This window comes from Coturnix japonica, chromosome 15, assembly GCF_054131305.1.
Source record: "Coturnix japonica strain WE chromosome 15, WE-NBRP24, whole genome shotgun sequence".
Classification (NCBI taxonomy): domain Eukaryota; kingdom Metazoa; phylum Chordata; class Aves; order Galliformes; family Phasianidae; genus Coturnix; species Coturnix japonica.
In genome coordinates, this window is record NC_140677.1 from 6640696 (window position 1) to 6660677 (window position 19982).

At 46.7% G+C, this 19982-nt stretch overlaps 1 protein-coding gene across 3 annotated transcripts in view; it reads right to left on the reverse strand.

The window, feature by feature from the left end:
• The window catches only part of SYNPR (synaptoporin), a 76655-nt gene that overhangs the window by 23037 nt on the left and 33636 nt on the right, over positions 1–19982 (reverse strand). The window contains exons 1-2 of one of the 3 annotated variants that reach the window (XM_085516301.1): positions 7923–8104; positions 5304–5355 (exon numbers count right to left, since the gene is read on the reverse strand). The exons of 1 other annotated variant lie outside the window; for it this stretch is intronic. In XM_085516301.1, coding sequence (XP_085372427.1) covers positions 5304–5333 — 30 coding nt within the window. In that variant the 5' untranslated portion in view covers positions 5334–5355; positions 7923–8104. Of the gene's footprint in view, positions 1–5303; positions 5356–7922; positions 8105–19982 lie in introns of those variants that run through there. One more of the 3 variants, XM_015875411.3, reaches the window with a different exon arrangement.

A 19982-nucleotide genomic window follows, 5' to 3' on the forward strand; every position in this document is an offset into this window, starting at 1 on the left:
AACATTTAGTGTAGAGCCGATAGCCCAAAATATGTCACTAGTGAAAATTAGGGAGCACTCTCCCCTCCGGCTTTCTGCCTGTTTCCTTTTTAGAATCTGGCATCTTTCCTCCGAGGATCTGAGCTGCAGACTTCCTGGAATCACTTCTCCTACGTACAAGCCTTTGTTCACTGGAGATTATCAGCTTATTGACTTTGGGATTCCTAATTATATCAGCTTGACTGGTTGATGAATTGGGTGGGCAGCAGAGCTGGGGGGAGGCGATGACTAGCAGGACTCATTTTCCTCCAACAACTGTCCTGGGAGCAAGCTGAAATATATTCTCCTTATGCTGAAAAAGAAAGCCTAGAGCAATTGTCCACTAATTGCCAGGATTTAGTGTGCCCCCCTTAGAAATAAACAGCAGCACCGCAAGAAGCAAACCTTCTAAAGGGGGGTTATAAGAAAAAGGAGGATTGAGTCTGTAGCAGGGTATATTGTGATAGGACAAGGGGAAACGGTTCCAGACTAAAAGGGGAGATTTAGATTGGATATAAAGAAGTATTTTTACAATAAGGGCAGTGAAGCAGCGGCACAGGTTGCCCAGAGAAGTGGTGGATCCCCTGTCCTTGGAGACATCCAAGGGCAGGCTGGACAGCCCTGAGGACATTCAAGTGTCTGTCCCATATCCTCTGGGATGGGTTTTTGGGGTCACTGTTGGAGGCAAGAGAGAAAACCCTCCAGACCATCAAGTAGCATCCTGTGGCATCCTCAGCTTAAAACAGAGCATTTCATTTAATACTTCGCATTTTTAAAAGGAAAAAAAAATACTTCCTTTGATTCTTAATAGATAGATTTATGGAAATGAAGCTGGGGTATTTTTAGTGAGTAAAGACTGTGCTATAATCATTTGGTTCTACAATACTTTAATCCCAAGGAGACAATTTTCTCTATTTTTCTTTGAAGAAAATCTTTATCTTTTTTACTCATTTTCATTGATTACTCTAAAAATCCCATTTAGTCCCACCACATAATGGTATGGTAGTCTTTTCTCATTATATTTTAATAGAATAAAACCAAACTGTATATGAGAGGATTAGATAGCCATTCGTTGAGCTAAGGAACATTGTTCCTCCAGATGGCCAGACAGAGTCTGTGTAATGCCTTTCCTATTTATTAAGTTCAAAATGTAATGCAAGATGATGAGATGTTTCATCCAATGTTTAATGGGTCAGCCATAAAGTTGAAAGCTAATGCTAAGGTTGGCAGCTTGCACGGAAGAGTTAACAGGCAGAAAATAAAGATGTATGTCGACATCTCTTGGATTCAGTGAAAGGAAAAGTCGTCAGTGAACAAAGCCTGTCACACAAGTGGGGAGAGATGTTAAGCTGCTTCAGCCCCTCCAACCACTGGCCAAAGGTCTGAGATAACTGAAGACATCTACAAGGACCTGCAGCCTTCATGTCTCCACATTCATACCCTTCTTCTTTAAGGAGATGGGAGCACAAGTGACACAGATTTGTTTCATTTCTGCATACGATCCCTGAATAACTCATGTTGTGACACATACCACTTCAGTACAGAGATGCACTCCTTTTTGGGCCTGAAGACTTTTCCAGCCTGCTGGCACACGGAGGCAGCTGCCATGCCCTTGGTAGAGATTCTTGCCCAGCCCCAAGCCAGGCAGGTTCACATGTAAATGCAGTTCTGCTCCTGCTCCCTGATGAAAACACAGGCTTTGTGCAGGCTTGAGAGACTGCTTATATTGGATTTACTGTGGTATGAGTATACACAATTATAAAATTAAAGCAATTGGACAGTCGCTTGTTTCCTTACTTGCTGGGTGGGTTTAGAAATATCTGAGTTTAAAATGGCCCAACCATGTAACATAACTGTGTACAGAGTGTGATCCAAACCAGCGCTAAGAAGGATTTACTCCCCCCAGTAAACACAGGGATTTACCTGAAGGCTGAGCAGTGTCCATATGCACTAGGTGCATGGAAAAAATACTTCCCTCTGTCATAGAATCACAGAATCATTAAGGTTGGATGAGACCACCAAGATCATCCAGTCCAACTGTTAACCCACCCCCGCCATGCCCACAAAAATGTTATCCAAGGTGCATCGTCATTCCTTCCATCTACCTCAGTGCTGGCAGACCTCGGTGGTGGTGGAGTATCCTCATGCTGTGAGTGCAGCCAAATGCAGCAATGAGATTTGGGAGTACACAGACCACGCTGACAGCTGGGAGCTTGCAGCACAGCACAGCATGGGGCTGCAGTGAGACCCCCTCCTGCCCCCCCCAGGCCAAGAGCATCTCTGCGTGATTTATTACAGGAAAGGCGCTGTCCTTCAATCACACTCTATTATTTATGACCTAATGATCGCCCATTGACTAGCAGGGATTATACTTTTGCTAAGATTCTCTGGGTGAGTGAAAGGGCACCAACCTCATTATTATCACATTGGTGCTCATCAGAAGCCATTAGCAGCTTCCTCTCAGCCCCGCTGCTGCTGTGCTGCTACCCAGTGTCATCTGCTCCCTAAGCAAGCATGCTCGCACTCAGCTCTCATTTCTCAAGCTGAATTAAGGAAATGGGTGAAAATTATTTAGGTTGGGAAGGCATCCAGAGAGCCCTTGGGATGAATAAACCAGTGCAACAGCTTTGTCCCGTGAGGATTTGAGAGTGCTTTCAAATTGCTAAGCAATGAGGCCTCGCTTCCTTCCCACACCCCCAGCAGTGCTCTTTGATAGGACGGCTGGCTGTGCTTTCCCATTTTCCAGTATCTCAACATCTTTACGGGCAGCACTGCTGGGTACCCAGGTTGTCCTTTTGGAGAGCATGGCTGCTTTTCCAGAAAGCCTATGTACAGCCACTCCTGGCCATCAAGACCCATGGTGGCTGTCCTAACCTTGTTGGTTGCCCTGCCATGGTAGATGTACCCCTCTTCCTCCAGACCCCACCTTCTCAAGGCAATCCTGTGATGGAGGAAGGCCTGGGTTGCACCTGGCATCCCACACAGGACCCCTCCTTTTGTCTCAAAGCAGTTTTGGCTGGAAAATTCCATTGGTGCTGGCTCTGACCTCAGCACCCAGCTCTGCGCAAAGGGCTGTAAGAAAAATTTGCTCCTGGCTAGTTAGCAGCACACATGGTGAAAATAATTTCTTTTCTAATAATTAAAACGATGGGCTACAAATGAACGCTTGCATTGTTGAGCTCTGGGAATTCATGGGGAACATTTTGGGAACAAAATGTTTTCAGAATTAAAACCTCCCCTTCCTCTTCTTTTCCTTTGCTCCTCTTACACTGTCCCTAAAAGTGGCATTGCTCCCCTTCCTAAAGCTAAATCATAAATGGTAACACCCTAACATGAGCATCTTTAGGAAACAGTAATAGAAGTATCCTTAAATTGAAAAGCAAAAAACCAACAATGTTTCCTTATCTCACCGGCTCTTGATACACTCCATCCAGTTGGTTTAAGTTATCCCAGTTTCCTCTCCATCCTCACCCACCCCATGTTCCTCCACACCTTCTCCCTTTTTCTTCTCATGCACTTTCACTGATGTTCCCTGAAATCTGTTTCTAAGCACAAAAAGAGGTAACAAAAGAAACTTGGCAACCCCTGGCGTGAATACTCCCCACTTCCTCCATGTTTTAAAATACTGCCAATTCTCAAATAATCAGGCATCCTTTCCTTTCTCTCAACTGCCAGCAGCTGCTGTGCATCTTCTGTGCCACTTCCCAGTGTACTTCACAGCCTTCCAGAGCCAGAAGAAAAGCAGGCACTTGTTCCAAACCAATAATACATCAATTTGTTTTTGGCCTCTTCACTCTTTATACCTGTGCTCCTGGAGATGATTATTTAGCTTTTACATCTGCAGATTCCAGCCTGTGGAGTAAAACTGGAGCTGATAAAATAAGGAAGAAAACACATGCAGAATGAAAAGAAAGCTACTGGACATGCTATAAATTCAGAATCAGGTAAAAGCTAATCATGGTAATGTTCACTAAAAACAAGAGAACGCAGTGAAGGAAATAGACTTATTAATTATTTGTGTTATGGTAGCACTTAGAAGCCTCAGTCCTTTATCTGGGACCAGCTGTGCTATACATGGCAAACACTCAAATATGACTTTAGGTAATTGCACACATTTTCAAGGAAAATGTGCAAATGCTCTACTCTTTCACCTTCAGCAGTTTCTGTTTTGTTGATGCTGCTGAAGGCATCCAAGTTTACCATCAGCCTCATTCCTAGCGGTTCGCTGGATGACCTCATGGTCCAAGAACAAATAATTCAGTGTGAAGGGATCCGACACCCATAGCCAGAGTGGGCAAACAGCAGCAAAACTCCCAGATCTCCCACTGTGGGCATGAGGCTCATCCACTGACACCTCCATCCCTTGGCCTGGGGGACGTAGCGCTGTTGCCAACAGGGACGTTTTGTCCTCATTAACTCTGTGAGAGTTTGATCGCTTTTCTAATTAAGATATATTTTATGGTAATCTACCAAGCCCCTTAGACTAAATCACTCAGTTAATCTGTTGTTAGTGCCCATATGTTTACAGCTTTCGAGCCTGCTGCAGCATATTTGCTTTGCCAGGGTGCCAGGGAAGTTTGGTGACAGATGAGCACTGCGCAGCCATCCAGGTGGCAGGACCCCTTCCACCCAGACAGACAGCCTGTATGTGGCACAGACAGACAGACAGCTCCAGCACCGTGCCTGGGAAAGGACAGGAGCAATGCAGCAGATCCCACACATCATGCTGACCGCCTGTCTCCTCCCCTGTCTGTACTGAAGGACTCAGCACATCTTGTTTTCCTTTCTATCCTTACCTTTTTTTTTTCTTTTTTTTCCTTACAAAAATAATAGGTTGGACATGACAGGAGAGGAAGGCTTAAGAATTTGATGGTATTCAGTATTCTGGCCCCAGACACAAAACAAAAAGTTTCATTGCAAGTTCAAGGACCCCGAGCATCCCCTTGGGCCCAGGGTCATGATTACATTTGCAAACCACAGACAAGCAGAGCCAGACCTGTACTGGACATCTAATTAAACACCAACTGAGCAAGCATTGCACTGTTCTGCCTGCAATGCCCAGCCTCCTGCATAGCCTAGCACTAGTTCTCCCTTCTGCTTCCCTGGGGCTGGCAGCAGGGACAGTCCCGATGGCCATGAGTGCTTACATAGGGGCAGGCACACAGCACTTGCTGTTACAGCCCATGCCAAGGAGCAGGCTCTGAGTTTGCAGCCCACACTGCTGTTAGGAAGGATGTGCGCTCAGCTTGCTGAAGAACCCAAAGGGAAAATCAAGAAAGACCAACCTCTGGGTCAAGTTGCCATCTGCCACCCATTTTCCACACAGAGAAACGTTCCCTGGAAAAAAAAACAGTAAACTGGCCATATAATTGTACAGGAACCTCTAATCAAGAATGACACAAAGAATAAAACACCACCCGCCATCACCGGCAGTGACAGGCAGCTGCTATCCAATAACAACACAAATACCATTCTCCCCATGGGGCACCTATTGGTCTGAACAGGATTAACAGAGGTGAGGAAAGCATTCATTAAGTCTTCCAAGGACCTGGCTAAAAAAAAAAGTATCTGGCATTCAGAAGGAAGTATTTAAGAAATCAATCTTCTAAGAGCTTGAGGAATTTCTCTAGGAACTGCTGGAGCTGCTAGATGCCACAGCCAATGAGGCAGAGAAGCAGCTCCCCAGGATCCTCACAGCCCTAAAATAACATTTCCAACTCCTTCCAGATCCTAATGTACCCGCTAGAAAGAGATAGCATTGCAATGTTAGCATGGGCAGAAGGTGAGTGGTGGAAAACCACAAGCATGGAAGACTTTTGCATGCACCACATAGGAAGTAAGGCAAGCTCTCCTGCTCCCCCCAAGCTTGTCTTGGTCTTATCCTGGAGGGACAGCATTTGGACCAAAGGGATCATTTCTGCTCCACCACAAGCCCCTCTTCACACAAATGGTTTGCAATGACGGACTCAGGCACATGGCCCATGCAATGCCTTACAATTCTTTGGCCTCCCACGAGCTGCCCTCCAGGGGCAGGGTGACACCAGGAGTCCCACCAGCTTGGACACTTTCCCTGCTTCCAATCTATACAGACAAGCTGAACTGTCCTCTTAGTAAACCACAGCGTGTCCAGCTTTCAGGGAAGTCTGGCACCCCTGCTATGAGAAATTACATGGTACAGAAACCCCAGCCCCTTTGTTTTGCAGAGCTGGAAGCAGAAGCTGCGCTACTCACTTCATCCCAGCCAACCGCTGCCCCTCCAGGGTCACCAAATATGCTCTTTAACCTCACCTGGAGGTCACCACACTGAGCCATGCACCAAGGCTCAGCAAAGCTGGAAATGTTTAAGGCAATCCTTGGGCAAGAAGGATTATGCTTAGAAAGCGTGTGAGATGTGTGCTGCTCAGACACTCACACCCTCGGCACCTGAGAAATTAAATGATTGGGAAAAGGCAATCACTGTTATGCACCTCGCTCACACATACATTCACAGTAATGTATATAAATGGGATAAATATACACGGTGCTTATGAGATAGCAACGATGTGAAAATTGAAAAGACACAGAAATGGGCACGTATGAATCCAGTTGCAGGCAGCAGACCCAAGGTGTGGGCTCCCCATGCAATGCCCAGCACAGCTGCACCCAACCACCATGCAGCCCTCAAGAACCCAGCATGGTCCTGAGCTGTTCCGCACACAGCTGGGAAGCCAAGTGCAGCTCCTCCACATGGAAACAACATCGGAACAATTAAGCTGGTCCAAAAGCAGCTTAAAATGACTAAGCAGTTATTGCCAATCTGAAATTTCTCTCTGGATGAGTTCAGCCTGCTCTACCAGCACAACATCCTCACCTTTTCTGATGGGTTTAATAAAGCCAGTTGCAGCCCTACTGGAGCACGCCTCACACATCTATTAGCATGGCCCAAAATCATGAGAGTAGGTGGATTATTCTGGGTTTGATACGTGGATTTTCATGTTCTCAAAGCATCTACAGCTGGAGTTCTGAAAGACTTCTGAACCACCAGCGTGATTGACTCCCATGGATCAGACTCAACCTCAAAAGAATCAAAGTGCCAATAAATTAATGAATATAATGCCTCAAAGTCAAATATTTATTAGGCAGCCTGGACGCGCTGCAGATACACATCTTGCTTTCCTCAGTCACAGTGTTCCAAGCGCTGCCTCGCGCTGCCTGGGAAGCACACCAGGAGCTGTGATGGGGGGAGATAAATCACTGCACCTCGCTGCTATTTACAGGTAACAAAGAGGTCTCCAAGTTAGCTGAGAGCGCGGAGGAACGAGGCTGCAGAGCCGTGCACAGCAGAGAGTCAGAGCAACAGTACATTGACCTGTATTAATGGTGTAACACTCCGAAAACAACTCCACGTCCTTAATTACTTTAAAGATTTTCTTTATTTCAACAATGCATTTTGATGAGGAGCATGTTGCTGCCCACCTGCCGTACTTTAATCTTCCTAAGGAAATAGGCAGTCTGATGCTCGTACTTCAGGATGATCAATATTAAGCAGCTCGCACTGGTTTTTCATAGCAAACATTTCTGTCTTATTTTTGAGTAGCCTTTGATTAAAGGAAAAACCAACCGCTGGAAGAAACACGACAAATTGGAATCCCTTTCCCCTTTAATCCCCACTTTCCACATTTCTGCCGTAAAATGAAGCGCAAAACAAGTTTCCAAAGCAGGCACCCCCCTCTGCAATGCAAAACACAGAGCAGAAATATTATCCATGTACCTAAAAAACACAGAACAGTTGGGCTCAGCATGGGAGCACAAAGAAACCCAACCTGTAAAACAATTTGGTGGGCTTTGCCATTCCTTTAAAAACCCCACTTCTCCCCCAGAACAGCACAGCTACACACAAATAAATAGATAAGCATAGAACTTACCGGAGCAAATATCACCATACACATTTACAAAAGGGTTTATAATCCAACTTGCGTCTCCTGAAATAAAGCAAGGTTTGTCTCATACTAAAAATAAAGGCTCCCAAAAGCTTCTCGCAGTGGAGAGGGAGAGAGAGAGGGAGGGAGGGAGGGAACAAGCACCAGCTCCTCGTCTCTCTTTTTATGAAGCAAATAAGGAGAGCAAGAAAATCAATGCTGAGAGAAAGTGAGATGATATACCAATCAGGCAGCAGCCTCAGCCTTATTTGCAGAGGGATGGCAAAATGGTCATATTATCAGACAGCGACTACACACAAGCCTAAGTAGAGAGATGGAACACTTTCCCCGTGGTGGGGGGCTGATTGCGTTGCTGTGGTGCAGGTAGCACAAGGATGTGCTGTGAGGTGCAGCCCCGTCCTCCCCAGCACTGCTTTGTTCTGTATGCATGCTCTATAGGAAAGAAACACTCCACGGTTCTGGGTTAAAGTTGTGCTGAGCTGAAAGAGCCTCCACATCTGACACCTGCAGAGTGCCATCAGAGCAGTGCCCCTTTATTACTGGGCTGGCTTGGGGCTTTTGGGGTGCCTTGCTGAATGGGGTAGACCAACCCACCCCAGAGAACTGCCCAGCACAGAGCCTGTCAGGAACAGGGGAGATCTTTCAGCTCTTACTTCCAGTAATGTGCACTGAACTGCTCCTGCGCTCTCACAGGAGTGGACCTCCAGAAGGTCTACCTTGATCACGAGCTCTTTTCACCTTTTGCGTATCAGAAACAACCTACAGAAAACCCCCTCACATCTACTAGGGAAAAGTTTAACACCATCCACTTACCCCAAAGAGATTTTCTCTGTGCCTGTTTGCTGGGAGAGCACAGCAGCAGCACAGCTCATTGCCTCCCACATCTGCCAGCCAGCAGCAGCACTGCACCCCAGGCTACATAGAGCTGCTGCCCCCAGCACAGAGCTCAAAGCCACACTGCTGCCAGGAGGGCTGTGGGTCCCTCTCTGTCTTCAGACTCAACACTGCCTTTTCACAAGGGCTCTGATCACCTCAATTGGTGTTTTGTGCAACTAAGACCACAATTCACACTCTATGCTGTTTTATTATTTTACTGGGCTTAGCACTGCTTTGCCCTCTTTTCCATGCTCTGGACCAAACATACGCAAATAGAGGTGACTCAACAGATGAAACACAATGCCAACTTTCTCTTTTATTTGCAGACAGAGGTTACAAGCTGATGTACAGAAACACCTGCTGGGTGACAACAGTTTTCTGCAGAGCAAGACCTGAGCACGGTTAATTTTCCTTAGTGATTTGGAATTATGACTGCATAAGGAGAACTAAAAACATAGGAAAAATATCAAGGTGAAGTCCAAATCACCAAATTTCAGCTCAGTTTGTCCATTCAGAGCCAGCACTGTTGGCTCTGGGCACAGAGGATGCTCACACTCAGCCCTACAAGCACCAAACCTCTGCATTTCTTTCCCATGGGTGGGAGTTGCCACGTGTCACTCTCAGTGACGTGGCCCTTCCCAACAGATACTCTGCCAGCGCTGCAATGAGATGTCACAGTGCTGACTTCTCCAAGGAGAGATGTGGAAGTGCTGCTTTCTGCTTGGTGTACTTGAGCGTAGGTGAAAGCATCTGCCTGCTGCTGCCTACCCAAGTGCCAGCCCTGGAAATGAAACAAGCAACTTGGTGCCTTTGCTCTGCTCAGTTGGCTCCCACTGCTCTCAGATTTTTTGCACTGTGTTCAGGTCTGTGGCTGCATCTCACATGGAACAGCCTCTTGCCACGAGGTGCGACAGTAAGCAACGTGCCAGCACCTCTCACCCTCATTTCTCAGTGAGATCATTTTATCACTCCTCCCCACCCCACATCTGCATTATCAACAGCTACTTGATTGCTGCTGCTTAAAATCTCACTGAAATTCTTGGAAGCATTGAGAAGCACCATTACAATGGTTGTGCAGGGGGTCCTCTCCCAGATGCCACCCCTTGGCCCTCTAAACCATGTGCCCACCTGGGATGTGAGGTGCAGGACACAGGTCCAGCAGGAGCACAATCAGCTGCAGCAGGTGATGACCCATCTCGTTCCACAGCTTTCAATCAACACTGCACTGCAGACTCTGGGATCACAGAAAGATCCAACCTTAATTATTTTTCCTCCTGCAACAGTGACTTGCCACAAACGCCATGAAAACTGCTCATTATGGATGTGCTGGTGTTGGCTGAGGATGCCGAAAGCATCCCATCAGGATGCAGCAGGACCTGCAGCAGGTGCTTCCTTTGGCTGTAGCAGATTCTTTTGCAAAACCTGGCCTGAAATATGGGATAGGGCATTATCATCTACAGCATAAAACCAGACTGCACCAGTGTCAGCACTGCTTGGACACTTTGTGCTGCATCAGAGCTTTCTGCTTCTGATTAAGCTGGGAGTTTCACAGCAGACTAAAGAGCTTCATGGGAGTTGAGCCCCCAAATCCTTTAGAAACCACTGAAAGCTGAGCACATCCAGCAGATTCCTGCAAGCTTTGCTCAATCACCCAAAGGCTCAAGAGATTCAAAGGCAGCCAGTAGGGATGCAGTTACACTCAGCACCCCTTGGTGCTGCGCTGCTTTACTCTGTCCATTGCTCACCCCACCCCAGCAGCCCTGTCCCTGCTCACATGTGCTTCCAGTTTTGTAGACGCCTGTTAAACCCCAAGCAGCATGGTGGAGATGGATGTTTTTCCCATCCCACCATGAGCTGGAAGACCTGTAGCACACAACTTTATGCTCCCCAGCTCTGTGTTGTACCTCGGTTAAAGCAGGAGCAGGCAGCTACATTAGTGCCCATGCACCATTTGGAGGAGCTGATGAGCAATCCCAGACATGCTGTAAGGGGCTGTACAAGGAGGCTGGAGCCCGGCTGCAGCCACCTGGAGTATAGCCTGCCCACCCAGCAGCACGCACACAGGCTGCCTGCTTGCCAAGGAAGATTTTCACATTTCCCTCTCAATCTTAATTTAAATTTGGGAAGACAGAAAATTAACGAAGTCTGAGTTATAACTGGAAACCGTTTGCTTTCCTGGTGGAAATGGAACGTTTCCTAATGAACCTCCCCTCCCCCTGTGCCGCTCGGCTCGGGATGCAAATATTGCTGTGAGTTTATCAATCTGGGGCTTGTTTCACGCCGTTTGCAATGCTAATGAGTAAACCAATTTTGACATATTATGTAAGCCAGTTTCTGAAACAGAGATTCTTGGCAGGCCAAATGTAAACACAGACACCCTCTTGCATCCAATTTAAATGAGCATGTTGCTGAAAGTGCTCAGGGCTTGATTCTGTTGACTTCTTCCTGATTTACTCCAATGTAAAAAAAAAAAAAAGAAAGAAAAAGAGAGCACAGCAACCAGCAAAAAAATAAAAATAAAAAAAATAAAAAAAACACCCTTCAATTCAATTACTAATTCAATTTGCAAAATTGATCTAATTTTGTAAGATGGGAATACACTGGGATAAGCTAATGCAGGGTGGTGGCTGGGGCACCGTGTGAGCAGCAGCACAGCCTACAATAGGAACACATGCACCACTCCAGATGAGATAAGGGAGGAGATGGCAGCTCTCCTCTCCCAGCCTCACCAACTATATTCTGGTCCGAGCAGTGTCCACAAGGATCTCCTTCTATCCTCCATGCTCTTCCACCACAGCTTTGCAGGAGGACATGGCACACCCCATGAACCACCTGGTCCACCATGAGATCCCAAGACTGGCAGCTGGCCCCAGCACCAGGCAGCTGGACATCCCATGGATGGATCACATCCAACTTGTGCAGGCTATGAGAGAGCACAGCAACATGAAAGGCAGGGGCAGAAAACAGCAAAGCCCCACTGCATGCATCCCAGTGAGGGAGGAATGAGCTGAAGGTCATAAGCTTGTGATGTAGAGTCAGGGGTAGCAGAAAGAAGCGGGATGCATTTTAAAAGTCCCTTTTAAAAACAAACAAGCTAAAAACAGACCCAGCTAACAAAACCCATTGTACTAGAGAGCTGGACAGGATTCATTAAAGAGAAGAAGGGCTGGAATCAGACCTCTCATTTGCACTTTTCCCAGCACCATCTGGAGCATCTGCCCTTGCCAAGAGCACAGCATATTTCTATCGAAAACCAGAAGCAAATGGGGCAGCAGCATACCTGGAAGTGGCCTCTAACCTGCTAACAGCTCCAGAGATCTCCAGTGTGCTTTAAAGCTAAAACACAGGTGTGAGGCTGAACTGTGCTGCTCCTGCCACTGCGGAAGAAAAGCAATAAGAGACGCTCTGCTGAGAGGTCAGGAATGCTGCTGCAGAGATTATTTATTGCACGTGTCAGAGACACCACTGGGCATCAGAGCCACGAAACACAACCTCACAGTCCGGTGTCACATCACAACAACAGGACCATGGTATCGTTAATCACGCTTGGCTCTTTTACATAATAAAACAGAGCAAGAGGAAGAACACTTTCAGCCTCCAAGCAAATATCCCGTCCTGAGCCTTCAGCAATGAGAGCAAACCTGAGAGCTCTTTCCTTCATGCTGCGCAGGGCTTTCAAGCTATGATCAGAAGCAGCCCAAGTGACAGACACTTGCTGGCTCATCAAGTTCTGCCCTGCAAGCTGGAAAGCACACAGTTGCTAAGGTAATGCAAGGTTGTGAGGCATAAGGGAAAGCTTAATGCTGTCTATACACGAAGAATGGTGAGCGCTTGGATAGAGAACAGCGAGTCAGGGGACCCCACTTGGGAAGTCCTTGCTGTCCATCCAGACACGCCCTTCATTTCTGATGGGGTTCTTGCTTGCTTCCCCACCTGCCTTTATCATCTTGCTTTGTGTGTCCAACATTACGAACATTAAGTTCTGTGCCTCTAAAATACCAGACAGTAGAAAATTACAAAACAAAAATAGCCTGAATGCCAAATGGTTACGGACCCGATGATGAAAACAGCGTCTAAGAGTGAATCAGATGAATTTATATTGTAATTTTTGTAGCTATTTAACAGGAAGAATGAAAAAAAAAAAATCTAATTACTGTCAACTGTATATTTTCAGCTACCCAGCCAGAGTGCTGTTATTAAGCTACTGCATAATTGCCTCTTTTACTCTGCTTCCCACAGAAGTTATGTTATTTCACTCATAGTTAAACTCATAATATTGGCTTCATAACTAACCCTGCCAATCCAAATCCCCAGGCTGGAGCAAGGATAAAAATAGCAGTGTTATTTCTTCCCTCAGCTTTCACTCAAAGCCCTTTGCACGAGCCCTGGGGCTGCAGTTCACAGGGGTCACAGCCATCCCACCTGCTGCTGCCCATGGGAACACAGATCCAGCATGGAGCAGAGACAAAGGTGATCACCACCTGCTCTGCACATCCTAGCAAAGCTTGCCCATCTCCTCCCCATAGAGGGAGAGCTGCAGTGAGGTAGTTCATGTATGGCTGAGCCCTATCTCTAAACCTAAAACTTTCAGCCCACCCAGGACCTCAAGCCAGCACTGAGCACTGATGCTTATAAAACCTGCAGGTGCACGACAAGTACAGGTTTCTTTCTTCTCTGAACAGCAAGCACTAGATTGTACCTGAAATAACAGAACATGCCATAACATCAAACTCCATATTCATGTACCAAAGCCATTCACTGAGACAGCTGTCAAAAAATAACAAAAATATAAAAACCAAAATTCATCTGCACATTTACTTGTGAGACTGACACAAAGCACTGTGCTGTTACCCATCTGAATTTTGGAGGTTTCAGCTGTCTGAACTTGCTCTTAATCCATGGGACAGACTCTCCCTGCTGTCCCAGCATGGTCCTTCCCTACAACAGCTTCAGGACAGCCAGACTCTTAGTGCCACATCCTTGTGCCCAGCAGGAAGTTCCTCTTGCCTTGGATTTGGGGCACACAGGGGGGGTCACACCCTGCTTCCAGCTCCAGTTTGGGCAAGGTGATAAGGCTGGAAAGGGTGAAGGAAGCTGGGTTTGGTCCTACAGTCCCCATCTCTGTCTCTGGAGACACCAGCCCTGTGCCAGGGTTGCTCTCTGGTGGGCACGCACAGAAACTGCTGAGAGCTGGTGAGAACAGAAAGGAAAGTTTCCTAAAGCAGTTGCACATGCAGCCTGTGTGCGCAGCTGTGTCTGTAGGGGACACACAGGAGATGGCTTTGGCTCACTGCTTTCTCTTTTGACAGAGCCACCAAGCTGCATTGCTAACACCTTCACTTTAATACTTGAGATAAGAGGATGCAAAGTTTATGTCACTGCACAGCCCCAATGCTCTCGCACAAACCAGCATAGATATTTTAGATAGATATCCATATTAGATCTTTCACTAACAGTGTCCAAGTACAAGATGAGAGTAAAAGGCAACCAAAGCTACCAGATACAGGGGAACTCAGCATCTCAAACACTGAAGTCAGAGACTTCTGATCTTCCTCTATTTCTCCAGACTTGTGGTGCATCCCTTTAGCTCTGTCACCTCTTCATCCCCAGAGACAAGAAGGAATGAGAGTCTCAGGTTGTCCTCTGCTCCTCCTGATGTGGCACAATGCTTTTTGGCAGCTTCCTGTCAATCTGCAGTAGGTCCTTCAGGAGCAATCTGGAAGAGGAGAGGTCACATAAACACAAGGTATAGCAAAGCCAAGCAAATTTTTCAGGCACAGCTTTCAGATCTGAACTCTGCCCTGAGCATGCAATGAAGTTTGTGCAAGGCATCACTCCTGCAGCTCCAGCAGTCAGTCCCCCATTGCCCCATTTCCCTCTGATCTGCAACAGTAGGGATCCATCACAGAAGTAAAACACAGCTCCTTCTGATGGCCCCCACTATGCAATGAACATGCATTGCATGCTTGGGAGCAGGGCCATGTGCGCACCTCATGATGCAGGACACTTGCACTTAGCTCCTGTGATGGAGGTGTTTCTAGTCACACCCAAAGGAGTAGACGGTCCCATGGGACAAGGGGACACTGAAGGATCTCCACATGGAGAAAGAAGCTGGAGAAGGCAGCAGGTTTGTCATTTGGGTGCAATGCCCAAGCAGACAGGGGAATGCAGGACCAAGTGGCTGTGCCATTATACTGGTCATCTGCTTAATTAAGATACACTGACTACCGAAGGTCATAAGTACACCCATCTTGCATGGTCTCAGTGCTCAGTTAAATCAGTCATACCCAAGACAAAATCAAGACCGAGACAGGTGCAAAGAAGCAATAATATCTTACCAGAATCATCACCAGTGGAGGCCTTCCAAACATCAGCTTCAGGAGGGCTGGGTGGTGAAGTACTGTATTTCCCCTGCGAATGAAGGGGAACGGTGCAGTTTTTTAAGTTTCTCATTAGGCAGCTGCAAACGTCCTGTAGGTGGAACATCCCTGTGGGTTTCAGGAGACTGTTCTTGTCCAAGCACCAGAAAGCTTCTGTGCAGATCAGCTCACTGTCCTTAGGTTTTCATACATATAGAACTCAAACATTTGTAATTATTTTTTTGACATGAGAGACCCCCAGGAGCACTCAATGGGTTTGCACTGCAGACAACGGTCTCACCCAGTAAGCTCTCATCTAATTGGTCTGCACCAGTCATTTCCAGTACAGCATCCCACAAAAGTCTGATGGTCCAGTACGTGCTTGGTGGGAACGTATGCAAGCTTATTCAAAATCTTGACAAATATTTTAAAGGGTGAATTTGAGCTGAGACTGAGATGAAAGGTGTTAGGTTATCAGACTCAGTGGGTGGCATGTTAATGAGTTCCTAACTAGCGGGTATAAGTGAGAGGTTTTATCTATGGCTGAAAGAAGAATGGAGTTCAGAGCGCAATGGATATTCCTGAGTAGGTCCTCATACACACACACTTATTTGATGCCAGCACCTACAGAAATACACACAGTGCAACTGTTTCAGAACAGCCCAGTGTCTGGACAAGCCTATCAAATTTGGTTTTCTGGAACAACAACAACAACAAAAGCCCAGACAGAGAAGAAAGTAATTTCAGAGCGTTTCCAGGAGGACTGCTTGGTTCACAGGCAAGAAAATGCACTGACATGTGGAAGAACAGCGGAGGTCCCATTTTTGACATCACCTGTTTACGAATGTTGTTCAACTCGACAAACCCTCCTTCCTTTCCTTTACTACCATTCCTTCCTTTTTTATCATTACAGCCCATATTCAGAGTTGAAAAAGACTTTCTGCTCAGTGCCTGAGTTTCTGAAGTCAGGAGGCAGGGAAGCAGGATCCTTTTACTGCATTTTCTCTTGCTTTCTCCGACATCCACTTTTCCTGACAGTGACATCAAAGCAGTTACAGTTCTTTGCATCTACTGTAGCTTAAGTTGTTTTACAGCAATTTTCCTCATTTAAGAAGAACCTTCCCTTCTCCTTAAAGTGATTAGAAATGTCACTCACGCTCCCCTCTGGATGAGAATTGAACTATTCCCAACAGCCACTCAAAAAAATACATAATCACCGTAATTACTGGTGGCATCTAATTAACATTCAACTTCCTCTCTACAGCGGCTACAGCTGGACAACCCATTTATTTCAGTCCAAACCAAATGCTCTCCTCATTCTTTCCTGTCACCAGCAGCAGCCCATCCGTGTCCACCTTCACGGACATGTCAGCTGGGCAGCAGCAGCCCCTAACCAACACCCCATGCAAATACAGGGACTCACTCATACTAATTATATAGCTGATGGAGCTGTTAGCTGCCTCAATCAGGACTTGCCCCCAGAAAAGAAAAAAAAGGCAGCAGAGCTGCCCAGCACCGAGCACTCATTCTGAACAAATTGGAGTATATATAAATCCATTGCACCCTACTTGCTTCAGGCTGATACTGGTGTTTCTTCGTAGCTCTTTCTACCCTCATCCATTAGTCTGGCAATTTATTAATTCTCTTTTATTCTCCAGACAGATGTCTCCAGACACTTGTCCTGCTAGGAAAAGCAACGCCTGCTGCTGCCATCTAGATGAGCTCCACCTCATTAGCTCTCTGTTTCTTTCCAAAACTTTGCTGAAAATATATTTGCTCTCTTTTGCTCACACCTCTCCATTTTCCTCTCTCCGCTATTATCCCCCTAATTATATTATTTCATCCTATAATAAATGTAGTGCTTATAGGAACGATGCTCTGCAAAATTACCTTGTATTTGCATTAACATTTGGGCTTTTATCATTACACAGAATAGATAAAGGGGGATAAGAAGCAATCTGACAGTTATCAGGAGGAAGCTCTAGCTCAGCTTTTCCCAGGCTTGAAAATGACTAACTCTTTTATGTTGCCTCCCCCAGTTCCATTTGTCACCTTTGGCACCAACCTCTGCAGCAGCCTCTCCCCCTATGGGGGCATCATCAGCAATCCCAGCACCAACACAACCATCGTTATCTACTGAGCAGTAAAGCTCCTCTGAAATGGTTTGGGGAGAGATGGACAATCAAGTTCCCAGCTCCACAAAAAGACAGCACCCAAGATGTGATGGACTTGGGAAACATTTGAGGCAAGCTGATGTTCAAACATTATGAAAATGCCCCAGCTCTATCAGGTCACATCAAGCCCAGATGGATTAGAGAACTGAAATCTCAGCCTTTCATAAAAATCAAACCACTGCTGTGCACTCCCACTGGCTGTCCATGAGCACTCATCTTTGAAGGATTAATTGCAAAGCAGTATGCTTTCCTGTTTTAATTGCCAGTAAAGCAGAATATACCCAGTTTAACACCAGGGAAAGAGCTGGATGTGCTGTGTCCCAATGCAAGGCACAGCTTGGCAGTCAGACCAGCAACTTGTTGGTGAGCACTGGTTCTACCCGAGCCCTGTTGATCTGCAGTTCAGTGCTCCTCACTGTGCTGTTCACAAAAGCACATCACTTCTGCAAGTACTCTCAGCACAGGCAGCGTGGGTGTTCTTTTTCCTCTTTCTTTTTAAAGAAAAGTAAATTTTCAGAAGGAAAACAGTCTCTTCGAAACCACACCGTGCTACCTAAATGAGCTGAAGCTGGCCAGCAGACTCAAATGAATCCCTGTACCTTGTTGAGGTTGGGTGGGCAGCTACCACACAAGCTGACTCACAGCTGAGTTATTTCAGCTGATGCTTAAAGACAGGACTTGCAGCCAATAAAACAAACATCCTGCTCAAACTAATTGCCCTCCCCAGCAGCCAGGCAGGTAGCAAGCTATCACTTCAAATCTCAGCTAGCACTCACCAGCATCTCTAAGTGCTCCTTGTCTCCCCTCGAGGCAATTAACTCCTAGCTCTCTGACAGCTTCTATCTCCAAAAAGCAGTTCCCATTTTACTGGCACAGGACTTTGTGTTTGTATCTCCAGCTTCCATGCTTTTACTCCCTTTCCTCTGCAGGGCTTTGTATGTGTTTGTGTCTGGGTGTGCGTTTTCTCACCCCAGTGAATTCATTATTTATGGAGCCGAAAGAGCAAAGCTCCTCAAATGGCTGTTAGTCATTTGGCTCCTCTGCTTGTCTCTCAGAGGCATAATAAACATTAGGGGAAAGCAGATATCAGGCTCAACTGGGCTGCTCAAGGGGAAATAGAGACACATAGAGGGCGCAGTGTGCTGAGCTGCCTGCCCAACCCCAGCTTCCAGCCCCAGCACAGCACACGGGGCTCTGTGCATGAAAGGATGCTCTGGGCCAGCACCTTCCCAGGGTCGCTGCTAGTTAGGATTTAACAGCACCGCTGAGCGGCACTAGATATTCTCGCTTAAAAAGCACAAGTATGGGCATTAGCACACCTTGTTCCCTTGCTCTGACCACCTCTACAGAGCATCCACGTGCAGCACTGCCTCTTGCCGGCACAGCAGCGCTGCTAGTCCAGGCTCCTCACCATTGAGAACACACAGGGCAGCTCTGAATAACCTCCACAACAGCCAGACAGTGAAACTAACTTACTTCCTATCACTAATTTTGAGGAAGAGGCCTTCCTAACCAGCAAGCTTTGATCAGGCTTGAGCTGGCACAGCACACTGCTACTCCACTGCCCAGGCTCACTATTAAGCCTCTCCACAGATGAGAAATACCTCCAAACAGACATGATGTTCCAGGCTTTATTGAACTCTGATTCGAGCAGCCAACCACAGCCTACAGGAGCCCCACATCCTGACCAGCAGCACAGCTACAACCACCCCAACCACACAGCACCAATATGGAGCAACACCACCGCCAACCACTACCAGCTCAGCATCCCACCCAGAGGGACCACAATCCCCCAAACCCCCCCGCCCTATGGCAAAGCCTTTGGGCTGGTATATATTTTCCAACTTATTGCACTTGGCTCTCCTGGTGCTGACTGCCTGCAGATATGTCCAGCTGCTGTACATCAACAGAGCAGTAGATGAGCATGCAGGGCCAACAAACCCCACTCCAAACCACTGACAAATCCTCCTCTTATTATTTCCCTGGTGCACACAGTGTGCTTTTCTTTATTATCATCACAGTCAGTCATCCTGCAGGTCTGCCCGCTGCTAGAAGGGAAGCAGAGGAGCCTCATGTCAGAAAGTCACTGTTTGTTCCAGAAGCTGAGGAATTTGCTTACGAAAAGCTGCACTGCATTGTACTGGAGCACCTGGCCCCGCTTCCTACAATGGCACTTCATAAGAAAATCTCTCCTGAGAAAGGAAAGTAAATGCCTGCAGAATACAGCTTGGAGCACAGTGCATTAAGGGCTTCATAGCATAGAATTACGCTGGCTATCTTGGTAGACCAGAAAAAAATAAATCTATTATTAATACTTAAAGAGAAGGAAGGAAATGGTAGTTCCATTGATTTCAGGTCTCAGTCACATCTTGCCCCTTGTCACAGCTGTTTTATGCCACATCTCTTCCTTCAAGGCACAACCTGCTCCTCCTTCCTCGCAGAGGAAAGACAATATATTGACTTCTGTTTATGCAGAACTTGCTGTTAATGTCACCAGAACAGTGAGGGTTGAGAGGAGCCTCAAGCAGAGGCAGAGCCTGGGGCAGGGTCAGAATGCCCATTTCTGGCAGATGTTTGTCTGACTTCTGACTCCCAGCAATTGCAAATCCACAGCTTCCCAGGGCACACCTATCCCA